General features: G+C 34.9%; 2 protein-coding genes across 2 annotated transcripts; both read left to right on the forward strand.

Moving 5' to 3' along the window:
• Nucleotides 1–3,156: 3,156 nt before the first annotated feature.
• Nucleotides 3,157–3,807, forward strand: LOC147401206 (uncharacterized). The gene is made up of 2 exons (XM_086441675.1): nucleotides 3,157–3,496; nucleotides 3,653–3,807. Exons 1-2 carry the CDS (start codon nucleotides 3,157–3,159, stop codon nucleotides 3,805–3,807), a joined length of 495 nt encoding a protein of 164 aa, XP_086297801.1.
• A 1,909-nt stretch (nucleotides 3,808–5,716) lies between these two features.
• Nucleotides 5,717–7,354, forward strand: LOC147401207 (uncharacterized). Its single transcript, XM_086441676.1, has 3 exons — nucleotides 5,717–5,762; nucleotides 5,835–6,208; nucleotides 6,980–7,354. The coding sequence occupies exons 1-3, from the start codon at nucleotides 5,717–5,719 to the stop codon at nucleotides 7,352–7,354; spliced, it is 795 nt and encodes a 264-aa protein (XP_086297802.1).
• Nucleotides 7,355–17,248: the final 9,894 nt, after the last annotated feature.

The following is a 17,248-nucleotide window of genomic DNA, read 5'->3' on the forward strand; positions in this document are numbered from 1 at the left end:
CATTACATCTTCGGGTTGTTCTAGTAAAAAAAAAAGGAAAAGAAGAGATAATTAAAATAAGAGAATTTTGGAAGGGAAAAAAGAGGGAATAATTTTTCTTTCTCTTTTTCCACACCCTACATTGTTCTTTTTTATCCTTCTTCTTGATCTTCACTTGATGAGCCTTGATTTTAGTCTTGATGTGTTAGAGGTGTAAAACTTTTAATGATTGATGGATATGAGTATGGTGATTGTGAGAGCGAAGGTAGAGTTGAGAATTGAGGAAGTTGAGAGAAAATTAAGGGAATTGAGACTTATTAAAAGAGTTCAAGTTTTTGAGGGATTGTGTTAAGAATGAGGGAGTTTTATAGGATTTTGGAGGTAACTTTTAGAGGTAAAATGAAATGAAAGAGTGAAAAGAACTAAAATGGTGTGAGATTTGTGAGAGGGTGTTTGTGTAAATTGAGAATGGTGAATGGGTTGTTTATGATCCAAATAACTTGGATCTTTCAACCCATTTTGATTGAGTATTAGGTGAGTTGAATGAAGTGAGTTTTGGTTAACAGAATAAGATGTGTAAGAGAATGATTATTGATTTTTTTTAAGGTGGAGAATATGGTAACATGTGTCCAAAAGGTGTTCGGGGTGTGTGTTAGTTGAATTGATTAGGAAAAAAAGGTGTGGGGGTAACTTGTGATGAGAGACTTGAAGAGATTGATGCGGGTACGTTATGACATAGGTATGAATGAGATGTAGGTAGGTTAATTTTTTAGAAAAAATGATGGGGTTGGTAGATGAATTAGGGAGGGGGTTGTAGTGGTGATGTGTCCCATTTTAATGATCTTGGTGATTGGTTGTAATTATTGGGTTGAGACTTGGGCTTTGAGTTAAAAAGCTTAGGTTACGTTTTGAGTCTAATAGGCTTAGTGATCGGTTGTGTGTGTATAGGGTTGGATTTTATGTCCATGGGCCAACAAAGAGGGGGTCCTAGACTATTTATTGGAAATATAAGTAAATTTTTGAAAGATTTGGGCCTTAAGCTCCATTTTAATTTTGTGGTCTTTTGCATTTTGCATGGAGGGCCATCCAAATTCGGGTGTCTACAATCACATCTTTATATTTATTAAGACTGCAACCTAGGTGGGTTGGGCAGATTGGAGGGTAAACCCAAGCTCAACCCAACTAGGGGTGTCAATGGGTACCCATTTAACTGAAACCAAATTGCAATCGGGGAATTGGAATCGAAAACCCCAATTTCGATTCCTTTTTATTGGAACTGATTAGAACCAGGTCTAAAATGGAATTGAATTGATAGGGACCGAAACCATTAGGTTTTATCAAATGGGTACTCGGAATTGATATATTTTTTCACTTCTTTTTATTCTATAGATGATTTTTAAGGTATTCTTTTACTTCAAAATTAATGCATGTTGTAGAGGCGGAATCGAGTTTTACTTTTATCGACTCTGCATTATTGATCCGAAGTAGCTCATTAGTCTCTCCTATAAGCACCAGTGTGGTACCTGTCAAAGATCCTCTAACGCCCAAGTTAGAGTTGCAGAGAAAACAGTATTTAAGAATAACAATAGTTTAAGCTATTTCTCTCTTTGACAAAAAGATTCCCTCGTCTCTATTGATTCCCTTATTTATAGTTTCTCCCTTCATATCAGAGTTTCATCTTCAATCGGGATGTGATCTCAGTGATTTCCTTGATTGCAAGGATCCTAAACGAAATTGAGATATCTGAGATTGGGTCAAAGATTCCTGGGAGATCTCTTCCTAGATCTCCGGATTGGATATGTGCAATCCAGAATCACGCAGATATCCGAACTAAGCCTTCTCTGCTAAGCAGACCTGATTTCTCCTAATTTTTTCTTGCCCCACTAGTCAGACCAAGCGTTACTAACTTGCTCTGCCCTGCTACTGTGCAGGACTAATTCACTCCAGGTACCACTTGATCTGTTAGGACACGTGTACAATTTACATAACGTACCATTATTATCCTCTACACATGTTATATAAAGTTCTTCAATTTTACATTTAACTTATTGATTGGAGTTTAAAATGACCCATCTCTTCTTAAAATTTATTACTTTTAAATAAGATATAAAAAAATTCTAGAAAAAATCATTATATTTTTAGTATAATAAATTATAACTTAGTAATTTTGGAGATAATATGCTAATTTTTTTCATGGAAAAAATATATTTCTAATGATTTGAAATACTTTTTTCCTCATACAATCTTGAGAATCGAAGCTGCTTGGTACTCATGTTTTTTGGCGGTTCTGTCCATTAATTTTGGAAACTGACCCAAAATGAAAACCCACAAGATCCGAAACCAAAAACAATATAATGGATATGGTTTTAAGTTCCTTAGGAACCGACCCATCGACAACCCTAAGCCCAACTATCTGACCTAAGCACACTAACCCAAGCTTGATCTTCTAAAATCATGTTGAGCTCGGATTAACCCTAGTTAGGTAATTTTGGACGGTTTGGTTGGTTGGGCTTGTTGAATAACTCTAATTTCACTTGAGAATTGCTATAGATATCCCAACTAAAAAAAAGAATGAATGATTGAAAATAAGTAAAATTTGGAGTGCCAATAAAAGCTTTATTGTTTGTTTGTTTGTTTGTTTTCTTCCTCTAGATTTTCTATTTTTTGGGTTTAGAATTTTACATGAGCCTAAATATAATTGCCAAACGTTTGTAATGTTTAGTGTGTCTTAATCTTTAATTAGGGTGATAAATAATTTAACAAATTGGGGTGTAAAAAATAAAAGTTGGTGTGTCAATAACAGCTCTCTCTCATTTTGATTTACAAAGAAATTTTATATTTATAAAATACAACGTCAAAAAAATAAAAAGAAAAAAATAACCTTCAAATTCATCATTTGTGTTAAGATTTGTTGAGATTTGGTTAACTATAATTTTGGAAAATCTTTACTACTTATATTTAGGAATTTGTAATCCCTTCATTCAAAGGAATTAGTTGAGATTTTCTTTTCTTTCCTTGTTCAAATCATGATTTGATCTTATATATGTGTATATATTGTAGCCTTTTGACACAGAAACAATATAACAAAAAGACGCAACTTTCTCAATTATTATTTTGTCATGGTATCAGAGCAATGATCTTATTGCTTCTGTAAATTTCCATATACTTTGATTAAACATGTCTACAATTGTGATTGATTCAGCAGATCCTCTGTTTCTTCACCCTTCTGATCATCCCGGCATGATTCTCGTTTCAAAGGTCTTAGACGGAACAAATTATATCATGTGGAAACGATCGAAGTTGATCAACTTTAGTGCCAAAAACAAATTAGGATTCATCAAAGGAACCATCATCACTCCAGATGAAAAGAATCCCAAATATTGTTTATGGCAGCATTGCAACGACATGGTACTCTCTTGGATATTCAATTCTCTAAGTCAAGACCTTACAAACAGTGTTCTCTATGCTGAAACTCCCTCAGAAATTTGGACAGATCTTCAAGAACGATTCTCTCAAGGTGATTTTTCTTATTATTATGAAACTCAACAATCTATTGTTGAATTGAAACAAAATCAAGAATCCATTTTTTGTTACTATACAAAGATGAAAATTTTATGGGATGGGCTTACCACTTGTAGCCCCTCAATCACATGCACATGTGGAGGACAAAAAGATCTAAAAGAAAAGGAAGAAAGAATTCGGCTTAGTCAATTTCTTATGGGACTCAATGAGACATACTCTGCTGTAAGAGGACAAATTATGTTCATGCATCCTTTACCAATTGTCAAAAAGGCATATTCACTTTTATGTGAAGAAGAAAAGCAATGAGGTCTTACTGAAACAAATAGCAGTGATCTTATTCATGCCATGAGTATCAATACTTATGAAAAATCTAAGGAGTCACAACTTGTGCCTTCAAGACAACAAAAACAGCGGTCATCCGTTCATTTCAAGCCTCAAGAAAATCAAAAACCTCTCCATTGCTCTTATTGTGAAGGCACTACTCACACTGTGGATCGATGTTACTTTCTCAATGGGTTTCCAGTTGGTCACAAACTTCATGGCAAAGAAGTTTAGCCACCCAATCAAAGTAGGAAAACCGTTGCTTACCAAGTCAGTACATAAATAATTTCAGACTCACACAAGCCTTTTATCGAACCTACACCTTAATTCATCACTGAAGAACTTGCTCAAATCAAAGCCTTTTTTAATGGTAAACAATCTGCCTAAGCAAACTATACAGGTACTTCTACCCCTTTTTGTTCTACCTTTACTACACAAAAAATAGCCTTGAGTCACTGGATCATTGATAGTGGCGCCACTAATCACATAGCCACATTCGTTTCAATCACCTCTCCTCTCTCTTCTCAAGTAACCTTACTCAATGGTGCTTGCTCTACCATAACTGGCATAGATTCCATCCAATTTTCAGATCACACCCATCTTTCCATGTCAATTTACTGTCAGCTAGTCAACTCACAGCTACCTTAAATTGTTATGTTCACTTCTTTCCTACTTTTTGTGTATTGCAGGACCTAACTTCGAAGAAGATGATTGGTTTGGGGAAGCAACTTAATGGTTGTACTACTTTGTGCCATCAATAAAATCTGCATCACCTACCAAACTGACCACTTATCATGTGGATTCCACACCAAAAATTCCACGGCACCAGTGGTTAGGACATCCTTCCAAGGCACCTTCACAGTTTTTGAGTCATGTTATTCCTTTAGTTGTATTTAAGTCTCAATATTCTTGTGAAACTTGTCATTTGGCTAAGCAAACACGGCTATCTTTTCCTTCTAGTACTATTCAAACTTTACAATCTTTTGATCTTATTCATTGTGATATTTGGGGACCCCTTCATACTGCAACTCATATAAGGGCACATTATTTTTTAACCATTGTTGACGACTTTACTAGATTCACCTAGACATTCCTAATGAAATTCAAGTCTGAAACACAAGGGTTATTAAAAACCTTTATTTCTTTTGTCAATACTCAGTTTAATTATTAAGTTAAATGTATTCAAAGTGATAATGGTTTAGAATTCACGTCCATGAAATCATATTTTTCCAATCTTGGTATATCATTTCAAAGTTCTTGTCCATCAACACCTCAACAAAACGGTGTACTTGAACAAAAGCATCAACATCTCTTAAATGTTGGCAGAGCCTTAAGAATTGATGTTAATCTTACATTGCAATTTTGGGGGGAGAGTTTGCTTCTTGCCACCTACCTTATCAATCGTCTTCTTATCCCTGTGCTGCAACACAAATCTCCCTATGAAATGTTGTATAACAAGCCACCCATTTACTCTAACTTGCAAGTTTTTGGATGTCTTTGTTATGCAACAAATCTGCACCCTAACAAATTTGATTCTCATGCCAGAAAATGCATCTTTGTTGGCTATCCCATTGGTCAAAAAGCTTACCGCTTATATGATTTCAAAACTCACCAATTTTTCTCAAGCCGAGATGTCATCTTTCATGAGGAAATTTTTCCTTTTCGTACCACAGCACCCTCACCAGCTACAAACATTTTCCAACCTCAGATAACCGAATACACCATTGAGTTGCCCTCTCTTATAAATCCCCTTACTTTTCCATTACCCGAGACCACTTCCACAGAAAATTCCTCCTCTCCTGTCTCATCCCCAGCACCTACTCTTCGTAGAAGTGAACGCACAAAAAAACCATCCATCCTTCTTCAAGATTTTCATTGTGGACAGGTGAGTACAATGCCATCAAATGCAATCTCCAACCAGGAATCTTCAACCAAGTCAGGTACTTAAGTAACTACATTTCATATGATTCTTTATCTTCTAATCATAAACACTTTGTCAATGCTATTTCAAGTGTTCTCGAACCAACCTCATGCTCAGGCTGTATTAGATCTGAAATGGCAAGATGCCATGCAACGTGAATTTGATGCCCTTACTACTCAAAAGACATGGTCCTTGGTTCCTTTGCCTACTGGTTATCGTCCCATTGGCAGCAAATGGGTATATCGTATCAAATACAATTCTAATGGCACGATTGAACACTACAAAGCACGATTAGTTGCCAAAGGATTTTTTCAACGAGAAGGCTTGGATTACACTGAAACATTTGCACTTATTGCCAAGTTAACAATTGTTCAATGTATTCTTGTTGTTGTTGCCGCCAAACAATGGCCATTACATCAAATGGATGTGACCAATGCCTTCCTCCATGGTGATTTAGAGGAAGAGGTATATATGACTCCACTATCAAGTCTTTGTTGACAAGGGGAAAAGCTTGTATATCGACTGCATAAGTCCCTCTATGGACTTAAACAAGCCTCTCGAAATTGGTTTGCAAAATTCTCTCATGCCATCAAAAAGGCTGGTTTTGTTCAATCACATTCAGATTATTCTTTATTTGTGAAAACTAAAGGTCCATCTACAACTATGGTGCTAATCTATGTAGATGACATAGTGATAATAGGCAATGATGCAACTGCTATACAAAGTCTCAAAGATTTTTTGCATCAACAATTCCATATCAAAGATCTCGATTTTCTAAAAAAATTTCTTGGTTTGGAAGTCGCAAGGTCAAAAGCCGGCATTGTAATATTTCAATGAAAATATACCTTAGAGATTATAGATGATGTTGGTTACTTAGGTGCTCAACCTTCAAATTTCCCAATGGAAGTAAATCTAAAGCTCACGGATGATCAAGGTGATTTGTTACATGATCCAGAGTGTTATAAGAGATTAGTTGAAAAATTAATCTATCTCACAATCACAAGACCAGACATCTTAAGCCAATTTATGCATGCACCAAGAAAGCCTCATTAGAATGTTGTTCTTCGCATTAGTAAGTACCTTAAAGGAAGTCCAGGTCTCAGCTTGTTATTTTCATCTAGCAATTCTTTCAACTTGAAGGTTTATTGTGATGCAAATTGGGCAAATTACCCTATGACTTGAAGATCAACTACGGGTTATTGTGTGTACTTGGGAAATTCACTGATTTCATGGAAGGCCAAGAAGCAAAAAACAGTCTCAAGATCATCCTCGGAAGCTGAGTACAGGTCCATGGCAGTAGCAACTTGTGAATTAACTTGGCTCAGATTTTTACTTAATGATATGCAAATTTCCACAGGACCAGCAAAGTTATTATGTGATAATCAAGCTGCACTTCACATAGCAGCAAATCCAATATATCATGAGCGCACCAAGCACATAGAACTCAATGGCCATGTTGTAAGAGAAAAGATACCAGAAGGTCAAATTGTTACAGAATTTGTTCCATCTCATTTGCAGTTGGCAAACATTTTTACAAAAGCCCTTGAAGGAAACACGTTTAAGGACTTAAAAAGCAAGTTAAACATGCTAAATATACATGCTCCAACTTGAGGGGGAGTATTAAGATTTGTTGAGATTTGGTTAACTATAATTTTGAAAATAATTTTTACTGTTTATATTTAGGAATTTGTAATCCGAAGATTCAAGGGAATTAGTTGAGATTTTATTTTTTTTCCTTGCTGTTCAGATCATGATTTGATCTTATATGTGTATATATTGTAACCTTTTGACACAGAAACAATATAAGAAAAAGACGCAGCTTTCCCAATTCTTATTTTGTCAATTTGAGAAAATATTTAGACAAACCGCATTAATAATACCCAAATGCCCACAAAGTCATAATAACAATACCACTAACATAAATATACCTAAATATTCATATATTAATATCTAACATCGGTTCCGGATTGCTTCAACCCTCAAATTGAGCTCAAACCAGATGGAGGTTGTGTTGAGATGGAGGTTGCCCAAGCTCTTGCAACACTTATTTTAAGTAGCCTTAGACACCGAACCTCAGAACTAGACTTCCTCATATGATGTCTTGCTCTTCATCTCATTCACTGAGGAAGAACAGTTGTTGCTAATGTAAAACTTGCTTCCCTGCTCCATACAATACATGTATAACAACCAGATCGAAACCAAAGTGATCACCACGGACATGGCGATGACAAACCACTGCCCAACAGTCGGTCCTACTGTAAAAATAAGTCCGAAATTAAGCGACACAAATATTACCCACAAAGTAATCTTTAAGAAATCTTTCCTATTAGATTGCTCTTCTTGTGGTAATCGTTGTAGAAAATGAACACACCCAAACAAGGCAATTATATTGAAATAAGTAAAGAGAACGAAAGTGAACATTTGGTAATCTTTATTAGCGTGGGCACGTACAAGTGCGAGAACAGCGTCGAAGGTCACAACACCAGTACAAAGAATACTCATGTAATCGAAGCCTTCATTATCAGAGGCTTTGTTAGCATGAGAAGAGGGCTTTGCAGATGATTGAGGCTTTTCCATGTTTGGACTTTGAGGAACACAATACAAGAGAAAAGCCCAAAAAAAAAAAAAAAATTTAAATAAACTCAGCAGCACAGATATAGAACCTCGTGTGTGAACAATCTATTCTAACTGCAACCCTTATAAATTACAAGGAGTATTGGAAATTCAAGGAAACTTCGTAGTACTCTTATTTTCAATTTTTGACACTGTTCACGTCACATGCAAGGACATTGAAAACGTCACATCAATGAAGGTGCAAGGACATTGAAAACGTCACATCAATGAAGGTGCAAGGAAGTTTCGTGGAAGGGTGGAAACACCCGCCCCGCCCCCTCCCCTTACCCGTAAGTTAAGGTTGCATTTTCATTGAAATTTCGATTTCTTCAGAATAATCTTTAAATATTTAAATTATCAAATTAAAATTTGTTTTGAACCTAATATTACCAATTTTACAGGGGATGCTTTTAAAATAATATCTTTTTAAGATTTGAGATCTTAAAAATAAATCTATTAGTTGAGGAAACTTTCTCTTTATCATTGATGTGAATCGCACCATATGTCAAACGATCGTTGGAATGTGAGTAAAAGTCAGAAATAACATCTCATCAGCAATAAAATTAAATCTCACACTAAATATATGAGGAGTTCAGAGTAGCCCATCATTTTTAAAACATGGATTTACATAAAAATTGAAAAAAAATAAGATTTTTTTTTTTTTTTTTAATTTAAATCTAAGCCATGGTTATAAGAGTCTGAGATGTTAATTTCTTTTAAAGTAACTCTCATCCTTTGAAAATGTGCCGGTACAGAGGATCTGCCACACAAAATTTTAAGCATTAATTATTTTGGATTGTAGCTAACGTGGAATACATGGTCATTGTAATTGGGGAAAATTATGAAATAAAATCAAAAAAAAAAATTTATTTCTTAAAAAAATCAAATTTGTTGATAATTATAATGAGGATACTAATTCGGCCATTAAACGGCCGGTCAAAATTCTCTCTTTCTTTTTCTCTCTCCTCTCAATTTTTTTATAAAAAATAAAAAATTTGACTCGGTCAAATTATCTCTCCTCTTTAAAATTCTCTCTCCTCTTTTTTTCTCTCTCCTTCCATTTAAAAAAAAAAACGAAAATATTATATTCGGCCTGGCCGGTCAAATTCTCACTCCTCTTTCTAATAAATCTATTAGTTGAGGAAACTTTCTCTTTTATCATTGATGTGAATCGCACCATACGTCAAACGATCGTTGGAATGTGAGTAAAAGTCAGAAATAACATCTCATCAGCAATAAAATTAAAAAGCAATGTCATGAGGTCGGTCAACAGGCAATGTCATCCACCAAAAAAAATTGAGAGGTTAGGGAGTGAAGACAAATGAGGCATGCAATTAGTTGAAAATATAGGGGTGTCTCAAAATTCTGTGGGGACAAAATTTGGAGGGAGGTGAGGATGTGAGGGACAAATGGGGTATTTAATTACTTGAAAATATAGGGGTATCTCAAAGTTCTGTGGGCACAAAAATTGGAGGGAGGTGGGGGTGTGGGGGGCAAATGAGAAAAGAGGTGAGGGAGTGGGGATAAATGGAGCATGTAATTAGTTAAAAATATAGGGGTGTCTCAAAGTTCTGTGGGGGCACTTGCCCCCACCAGCTCCTTACTAGCTCTGCCCCTGTCCTCTGTCATGTTTTAGACCTACAACCACTAAATCTATCATTGAAATAATATTTAGACAAATCTTATTAAACCAAATATCACATTAAGTAGATTCAAATATGAAGAAAAATCAATTAAAAAAAAAATTGATCTTGATCACGATCTTGATCTTGATCATGATCATGATCAACATCAACATTTTATGATCAAGATCACAAAATCAAGATCTTAGATCATCTTAAAATCTTGATGTTTATAAAATAGGGGGAATTTTAAAAAAAAAATGGTCGAATATATTATGAAAAAAAGTGGTGAATGTTTATACAATTTGACCAGTCATGTAATGGCCGAATATATTTTTTGTTTTCTTAAAAAAAATGGAAAGAGAAAAAAAATGAGGAGAGAGAATTTTATACAGGAGAGAAAATTTGACCGGCTATTTAATGGCCGAATATAATATTTTCATTTTTTTTCTTAAATGGAAGGAAAGAGAAAAAAGGAGGAGAGAGAATTTGACTGGGCCGAATTTTTTTAAAAGAAAATTGAGAGGAGAGAGAAAAGGGAAGAGAGAGAATTTGACCGGCCATTTAATGGCCGAATTAGTATGCTCGTTATAATTATCAATAATTTTGGTTTTTTTTAAGAAATAAATTTTTTTTTGGGTTTATTTTCATAATTTTCCCTTGTAATTGTCATTAATTCTTTTAAAATACTTTTTTTTTTTTTTTTTTGTGTCATTTCAGCATTTTCCTTAGAAATTTTGGTTCCTTCGGACTACACGGTTGCGTGGAATCCACTCTTACTCTATCTAAATTTGGGGCCCACACGGTGTCTTCCCTTGTCAAGGAGGGATATTTCTCTTGTTGATTTGGTAACAAAATGAGGAGAGAGGGTCAAGGTTATAAGTTATAACCCAAGATCTATCTTCACCCGAATTCGAAGACTAGATTGCTGGAGCAATGAAACAACAGTTCAACTTTCTTTGGATCACATGGGGAAAGGATTCGGATCAACAGTGCCATTTCAGGATAGATGGCTAGTGTTGCAGATGTCCTCTGCCAGGGGCGGAGCCAGGCTTTTTCTGTAGTGGGGGCAAACTATGGTTAATTGTACAGTGAAGATGAATGATTTTAGGGAGAAATAAAAAGGTGGGTAGAAGTTGAAGAAAATGATATTTAGCTCATTTCCCATTAATATTTAAAAAATACTAGTTAAAAAGCAATGTCATGAGGTCGGTCAACAGGCAATGTCATCCAACAAAAAAAATTGAGAGGTGAGGGAGTGAAGACAAATGAGGCATGCAATTAGTTGAAAATATAGGGGTGTCTCAAAATTCTGTGGGGACAAAATTTGGAGGGAGGTGAGGATGTGAGGGACAAATGGGGTATTTAATTACTTGAAAATATAGGGGTATCTCAAAGTTCTGTGGGCACAAAAATTGGTGGGAGTTGAGGGTGTGGGGGCAAATGAGAAAAGAGATGAGGGAGTGGGGATAAATGGAGCATGTAATTAGTTAAAAATATAGGGGTGTCTCAAAGTTCTGTGGGGGCACTTGCCCCCACCAGCTCCTTACTAGCTCTGCCCCTGTCCTCTGTCATGTTTTAGACCTACAACTACTTGAAGATATAAAGTATAAATAATACCTTGTTGTAGGATTCATAGTTAATATTATTTATTGAATTTTGTTAGGAAAAGATTTGAACTCAAGACCTTATTTTCTCTTGAGTGTAATTGGTGTAGGATTCTTTCATTTGTGATAAAACCTTAATTAAGAGAGCATTTTTCTTATTTGTGAAAAGTCAAAGATTCTTTCTAGAGTTGTAAAGATAACTCTCTAAACATTTAATCCCACATCTAGTAAATATAAGACTTACGCTCAATTTATAAGTATTTCCACTTTCATACTTGTTTGAATATGAGAGAGGGAGATTGGGTTTCTTGCGCACATGGAGCCCAAGGCCCCATGGGATTGCAGCCCATTGTGGGGCCAACCCGTCAAAAACCTTTAGTACGCATGTGTGCATGCAATGCGAGCCCAAAAAAGGTGCAAATCTCCTATTTAAGCCTCATGTGAGTGCGTATGAAATGCCCACTTTTGCTCAAATTTGTTTGATCTCATCTCAATAAAGGCCCAAATATCTATCTCTTTAATTCATTGGACTATTGGGATTCTTTATACCGTTTTGGACATAAAAATACATACTGTAAACATAAACTTTTATCTCTCTCTCTTTCATTCTTATAATTCTCACTGCTCGTACACCTACCGATTTAATTAAGTTATTAGTAGGTTTATTATTTTCGAGTGAGCGGTTAACAGACTTGTGACTGTTGAATCTTTGAAATCGATCGCTTGAGACCAACTGCACTGTGGATATCATCCTAAAGGGGCGAAATTGATTTTAAGGACAACGACTTCTCCATGCCTCAATCACTTAATCTGATAAGTTCATTCCAACTATTCTTATATTCTGATTTATGTAACATTTTTCTGATTCAAATTTATACATTAGATTCAAAAATCTTAAACCAATTTTCTTCATTATCTACTATTTAAATCTTGAATAATGGACTTCAAACTCGAACATGTTAAACTAAATATGCTGAAACCAGATCCTTGCAATGAAAACTTTTATCGTAGGTGGAGCCAAAAAATGTTGTTAATCCTCGAAACCTTGAACGTTGTATTTGTACTTAAGGTGGAAAAACCTGCAAAAATCGACCCTAACATAAAAAAAACTAGAACATAGTAGATGGGATCTATAGAAATTATATTTTATCTTGCCTTGTGAACACATTTTATAATATCTACTGTGTTTATGAGTCTGTTAAAGAAATGTGAAATGCTTTAGAAAAGAAGTATGCTACTAAAAATGTCAGGTTTAAAATATATATTTTAAAGATTTTTTTAGAGTTTACCATTGTAGACGGAAAATCGGTCATGGATCAAGTAAACAAGTTTCAGAACATCGTTCATGAATTAACTTACAAAGGCATTAAATTACCTGAACAGTTTGTTGTTGGGTCTCTAATTGAAGAATTGCCTCTGAGTTAGAATAAGTACAAAACAAACTTAATGTAAAAAAAGAAAGACAAAACCCTTAAAGATCTCATCATTCACATCAACATAGAAGAAATCAGTAGGCAAAAAGAAAACAACAGAAAATTGAATGAACATGTTTCAAAAGCTATCTTATCGAAGGGGGTTCTCAGTTCACCAAATTAAAGTCAAAGAAGACATTCAAGAATGATGAAACTAAGGCAAAGAACGTTGGTGGATTTAAGAAACCTAAAGGAAATTGTTATGTCTGTGGAAAGCCTGGCACTTCACTGTAGAGTGTAGGTTCATGAAGACTAAAGAAAGACCAAGGCAAAATGTAGTAAACCTGACAGAAATGGATGGAGACACTATAGTGACAGTTATTTCAGAGGTCAGCCTTGTGGAAAACACAAGGGAGTGGATTGTTGACATTGGTGTTACAAGACACACGTTTGTGGAAGCAAAGAAATTTTTCCTCCAACAATCTAGTAGGGGATAAGGTAGCCTACTTAGGAGACTCAAGGACATCTCATGTTATTGGAAAAGGCAAAGTACTAATCAAACTGACTTCTGGAAAGACATTGGGGCTTATTGATGTTCTTCACATTCCTGTTATTAAAAGAAATTTACTTTTTTGTTCTCTTTTGAACAAAGCAGTAGTGAAACTTATTTTTGAATCTGATAAACTTGTATTGACTAAAAATAAGGTATTTTTAGGAAAGGGGTATTGTAATCAAGGACTTTTTGTATTGAATGTTATGAGTGAAAATACTTCTTCCGCGTATCTTGTTGAGTCTACTTCTCTTTAGCATGATAGATTAGGTCACACTAGTATAGGAAAATTAAAGAATTTATGGATTCTATCAAATCTAAAAATTAAAGAGTTAGAAAAATGTGAAGTTTGTGCAGAATCAAAGTTTACCCACAAACCATATCTTAGTGTATCTAGAATCACGCTAGAACTTCTTAGTTTTATACACAGTGATCTAGGAAACTTTAAGAATCTTGAGTCTATGGGAGGTGAAAGGTATTATATTACCTTTATAAATAATTATTCTAGATATATGAGAGTTTATCTTCTAAGAAATAAAAATGAAGCAGAAGATATGCTTTTGAAGTATAAAAATGAGGTAGCAAATCAATTTGATGGGAAAATTAAAAAAATTGATATCAGACAAAGGAGGAGAATATAAGTCGAATATTTTAAGTCAATTTTGTGAATAAAATAGAATTATCCACGAAGTAACTCCTCCGTATTCTCCTGAGTCAAATGGTATAGCAAAAAGAAAAAATATGTTACTTAAAAAGATGTTAAATGTTTTACTTATAAACTCAAGAATGCCCTTTCACATCTGGGGATAAGCAATTTTAACTGCTTGTCATATAACTAGTAGGATTCCTCATAGGAAATTAGAAAAAATTCCTTATGAATTATGGAAGGGTTATGCACCTAACCTAAGTTACCTCAAAGTGTGGGGGTGTTTGTGTAAGGTATGACTCTTAGAAACCAAAAAAAAAAAAGATAGGTCCTAAGACCATTGAATGTGCATTCTTAAGCTTACATTTTAATGGAAGCCCAAATATATTTGAAGGGTACAATGATGCTAATTTGATCTTAGAATCCAATAAAGCTAAGTCCACTAGTAGTTATGTCTTTACACTAGGTGCAGTTGTCTCTTGGAAATCTTTCAAGTAGGCATACATGGTCAAATCAACAATGGAATCAGAGTTCATTACTTTGGAATTGGCAGGAACTAAAACAGAATGATTGAGAAATCCTTTACTAGATATTTCTTTATGAGAAAAACCAAAGCCTTCAGTATCCATTCATTGTGATAACCAGGCAACTATAGCCAAGGCTAAAAATCATATATATAATGATAAGAGTAGACATAATATAGTAAGACAACTAATGAATGATGGTGTGATCATTGTTGACTTTGTGAGATCAGAAAGCAATCTAGCAGATCCGTTAACAAAATCACTAACTAGAGGGTTAATCAATAATACATCGAGGGGAATGAGACTTAAGTTTATGTAAATAATTAGTCTGTGATGGAAACTCAATCAATGTGAATGAAGATCCCAAGAAGTAGATTTAATGGGTAATAACAAGTCATTGAACTAATGGATGAGTACTAATGAAAAAGAGTTTTACCTCTACAACCCTTTCTTATGGTGTTGAGTGGTGTTATTCTATAACGATGTGAGGATGAGCTAAAACTCTTAATAAATTCCATAGCCTATATTTAGGTAGTGTGTAATAGTCATAAAACACACTTGATGGAATACCTATGTAAATATGGGGGTGGGACTGCTTCCTTTGAGTACTGTAGGCAAGTACTCTAGAGCATTCATAAAAAGAACCAAGATTAGACACACGGCCAAAACGTGTCAAACCAAAAGATTTCGATCAATCTAAGAAAGAGAGATATGTATGATATAATAGTTAGCTTACTCCAAAAGGAAAAGGGTTAAGTAACCTACTTACACCAAGTCTCTGTAAGTTCTATTTATCTAAACTAAGTGTTGATTAAGTCCAAAAAATATCGACATTAGATATCTAGAATTACACTTTGTACGAGCAACATTTCTTATTTCTTCTTACTATGAATATGTAGGGGATTGTTGTAAGATTCATACTAAATTTTATTTATTAGATTTTGTTGAAAGAAAGATTTGAACTCAAGACCTTTTTTTTTTTTTTGTGGTTGGTGTAGAATTTTTTTCATTTTTGGTGAAACTTTAGTTAAGAGAACATTTTCTTTATTTGTGATAATTGAAAAGTCAAAGATTCTTTACTTTACTTTTCTTTCTTTTGAGAGTTGTAGAGATAATTCTCTAAATATTTAATCCAACATCTGGTAAATATAAAATTTATGCTCAACTTATAAATGCTCCCACTTTCATACTTGCTAGAGTGAGAGAGAAAGAGATTGGGCCTCGGACGCACATGGAGGCTTAAGGCATCATGGGACTGTAGCCCATTGTGTTTAGGGATAACCCATAAAAAAACCCTTAATGTGAGTGTGCGCATGTGATGCACACACAGGGAGGTGAAAATCTCTGATTTAAGCCTTATGTGAGTGCACGTGAAAGGCCCACTTTTGCTCAAATTCGTTTGATCTCTTTTTTACTTAAAGATCTCATCTCAACCGTTGATCTATCTAACCATTAGAATTAATCCAATAAAGGTTCAAACATCTCTCTCTTTAATTCATTGGACCGTTGGGTTTCTTTATACCGTTTGGGCTTTAACCATTATAAAAAAAGAGTATACCCCAAAGTCCTGGACGCAAAAATCCAGGCTGCAAACATAAACTTCTCTCTCTCTCTCTCTCTCTCTCTCTCTCTCTCTCTCTCTCTCTCTCTCCTATTCTACTAATTCTCATTACTAGTACATCGATCAATTTGATCAAGTTCGTAGAAAGTCTGTTATTTCCGAGTGCACAATTAACAAATTTATGATTGTTGAGTATTGAAAATCGATCGTCTGAGACCAACTGCACTATAAATATCATCCTAAAGTGGCGAAATTGATTTTAAGAACGACTTCTTTGTGCCTCAATCACTCAATCCGATAAACTCATTCCAACTATTCTTATATTCTGATTTATATAACATTTTTCTTATTCAAATTTATACATTAGGTTCAACATACCTTTCTTGTTATTTTTAATGGTAAGTGTATAGGTTCCGCGGATCCCTCCCTGCTGCTATCCCTGACTCTGCTGCGCTTTTCCCCTAGCCCCCGATTGGGAAATGCGCCTGAAGGGGCGCCGGGTCTACTTTTTCAACCATAAAAAACCCAATATGCCTTTCGCTTTCTATATGGGTGTAGTTCCGTCAAGGTCCAAGGGTTGGTCGAGCGAGTTATCACTTCCTTTTTTTTAGCCCCCATTTCATTTAGTATTAGTCGTAAGCCGAGCGGTATCTTGCACCTTTAGTTAGCTAGTTTGGTGATTGTCTTGATCAGCATTGGCATCAGATGCTCTGGGTAAGCTAAAGAATGGGAAAAAAATGTAGTTTTAAGTATGAATAATGATGAATGCACGCGGTCTTGGTACTCGGCTCAGCTCACGTGGCAAGGGCTCAGAACCACACATCTTTTTCCTATGTATCCTGATGAAAACAATCTATGATTCAACCGTTTGTGCATTCGTCACGACTCTTCTTTAGGTATACCACTACATAGTTTGAAGAATATTTCAGACACCCTTATATTTTTCAAATTGATGACATGCCACCTTTGA

The sequence above is a fragment of the Akebia trifoliata genome, chromosome 5 (genome assembly GCF_017979445.1).
Source record: "Akebia trifoliata isolate Shusen 1 chromosome 5, ASM1797944v1, whole genome shotgun sequence".
Taxonomy (NCBI): domain Eukaryota; kingdom Viridiplantae; phylum Streptophyta; class Magnoliopsida; order Ranunculales; family Lardizabalaceae; genus Akebia; species Akebia trifoliata.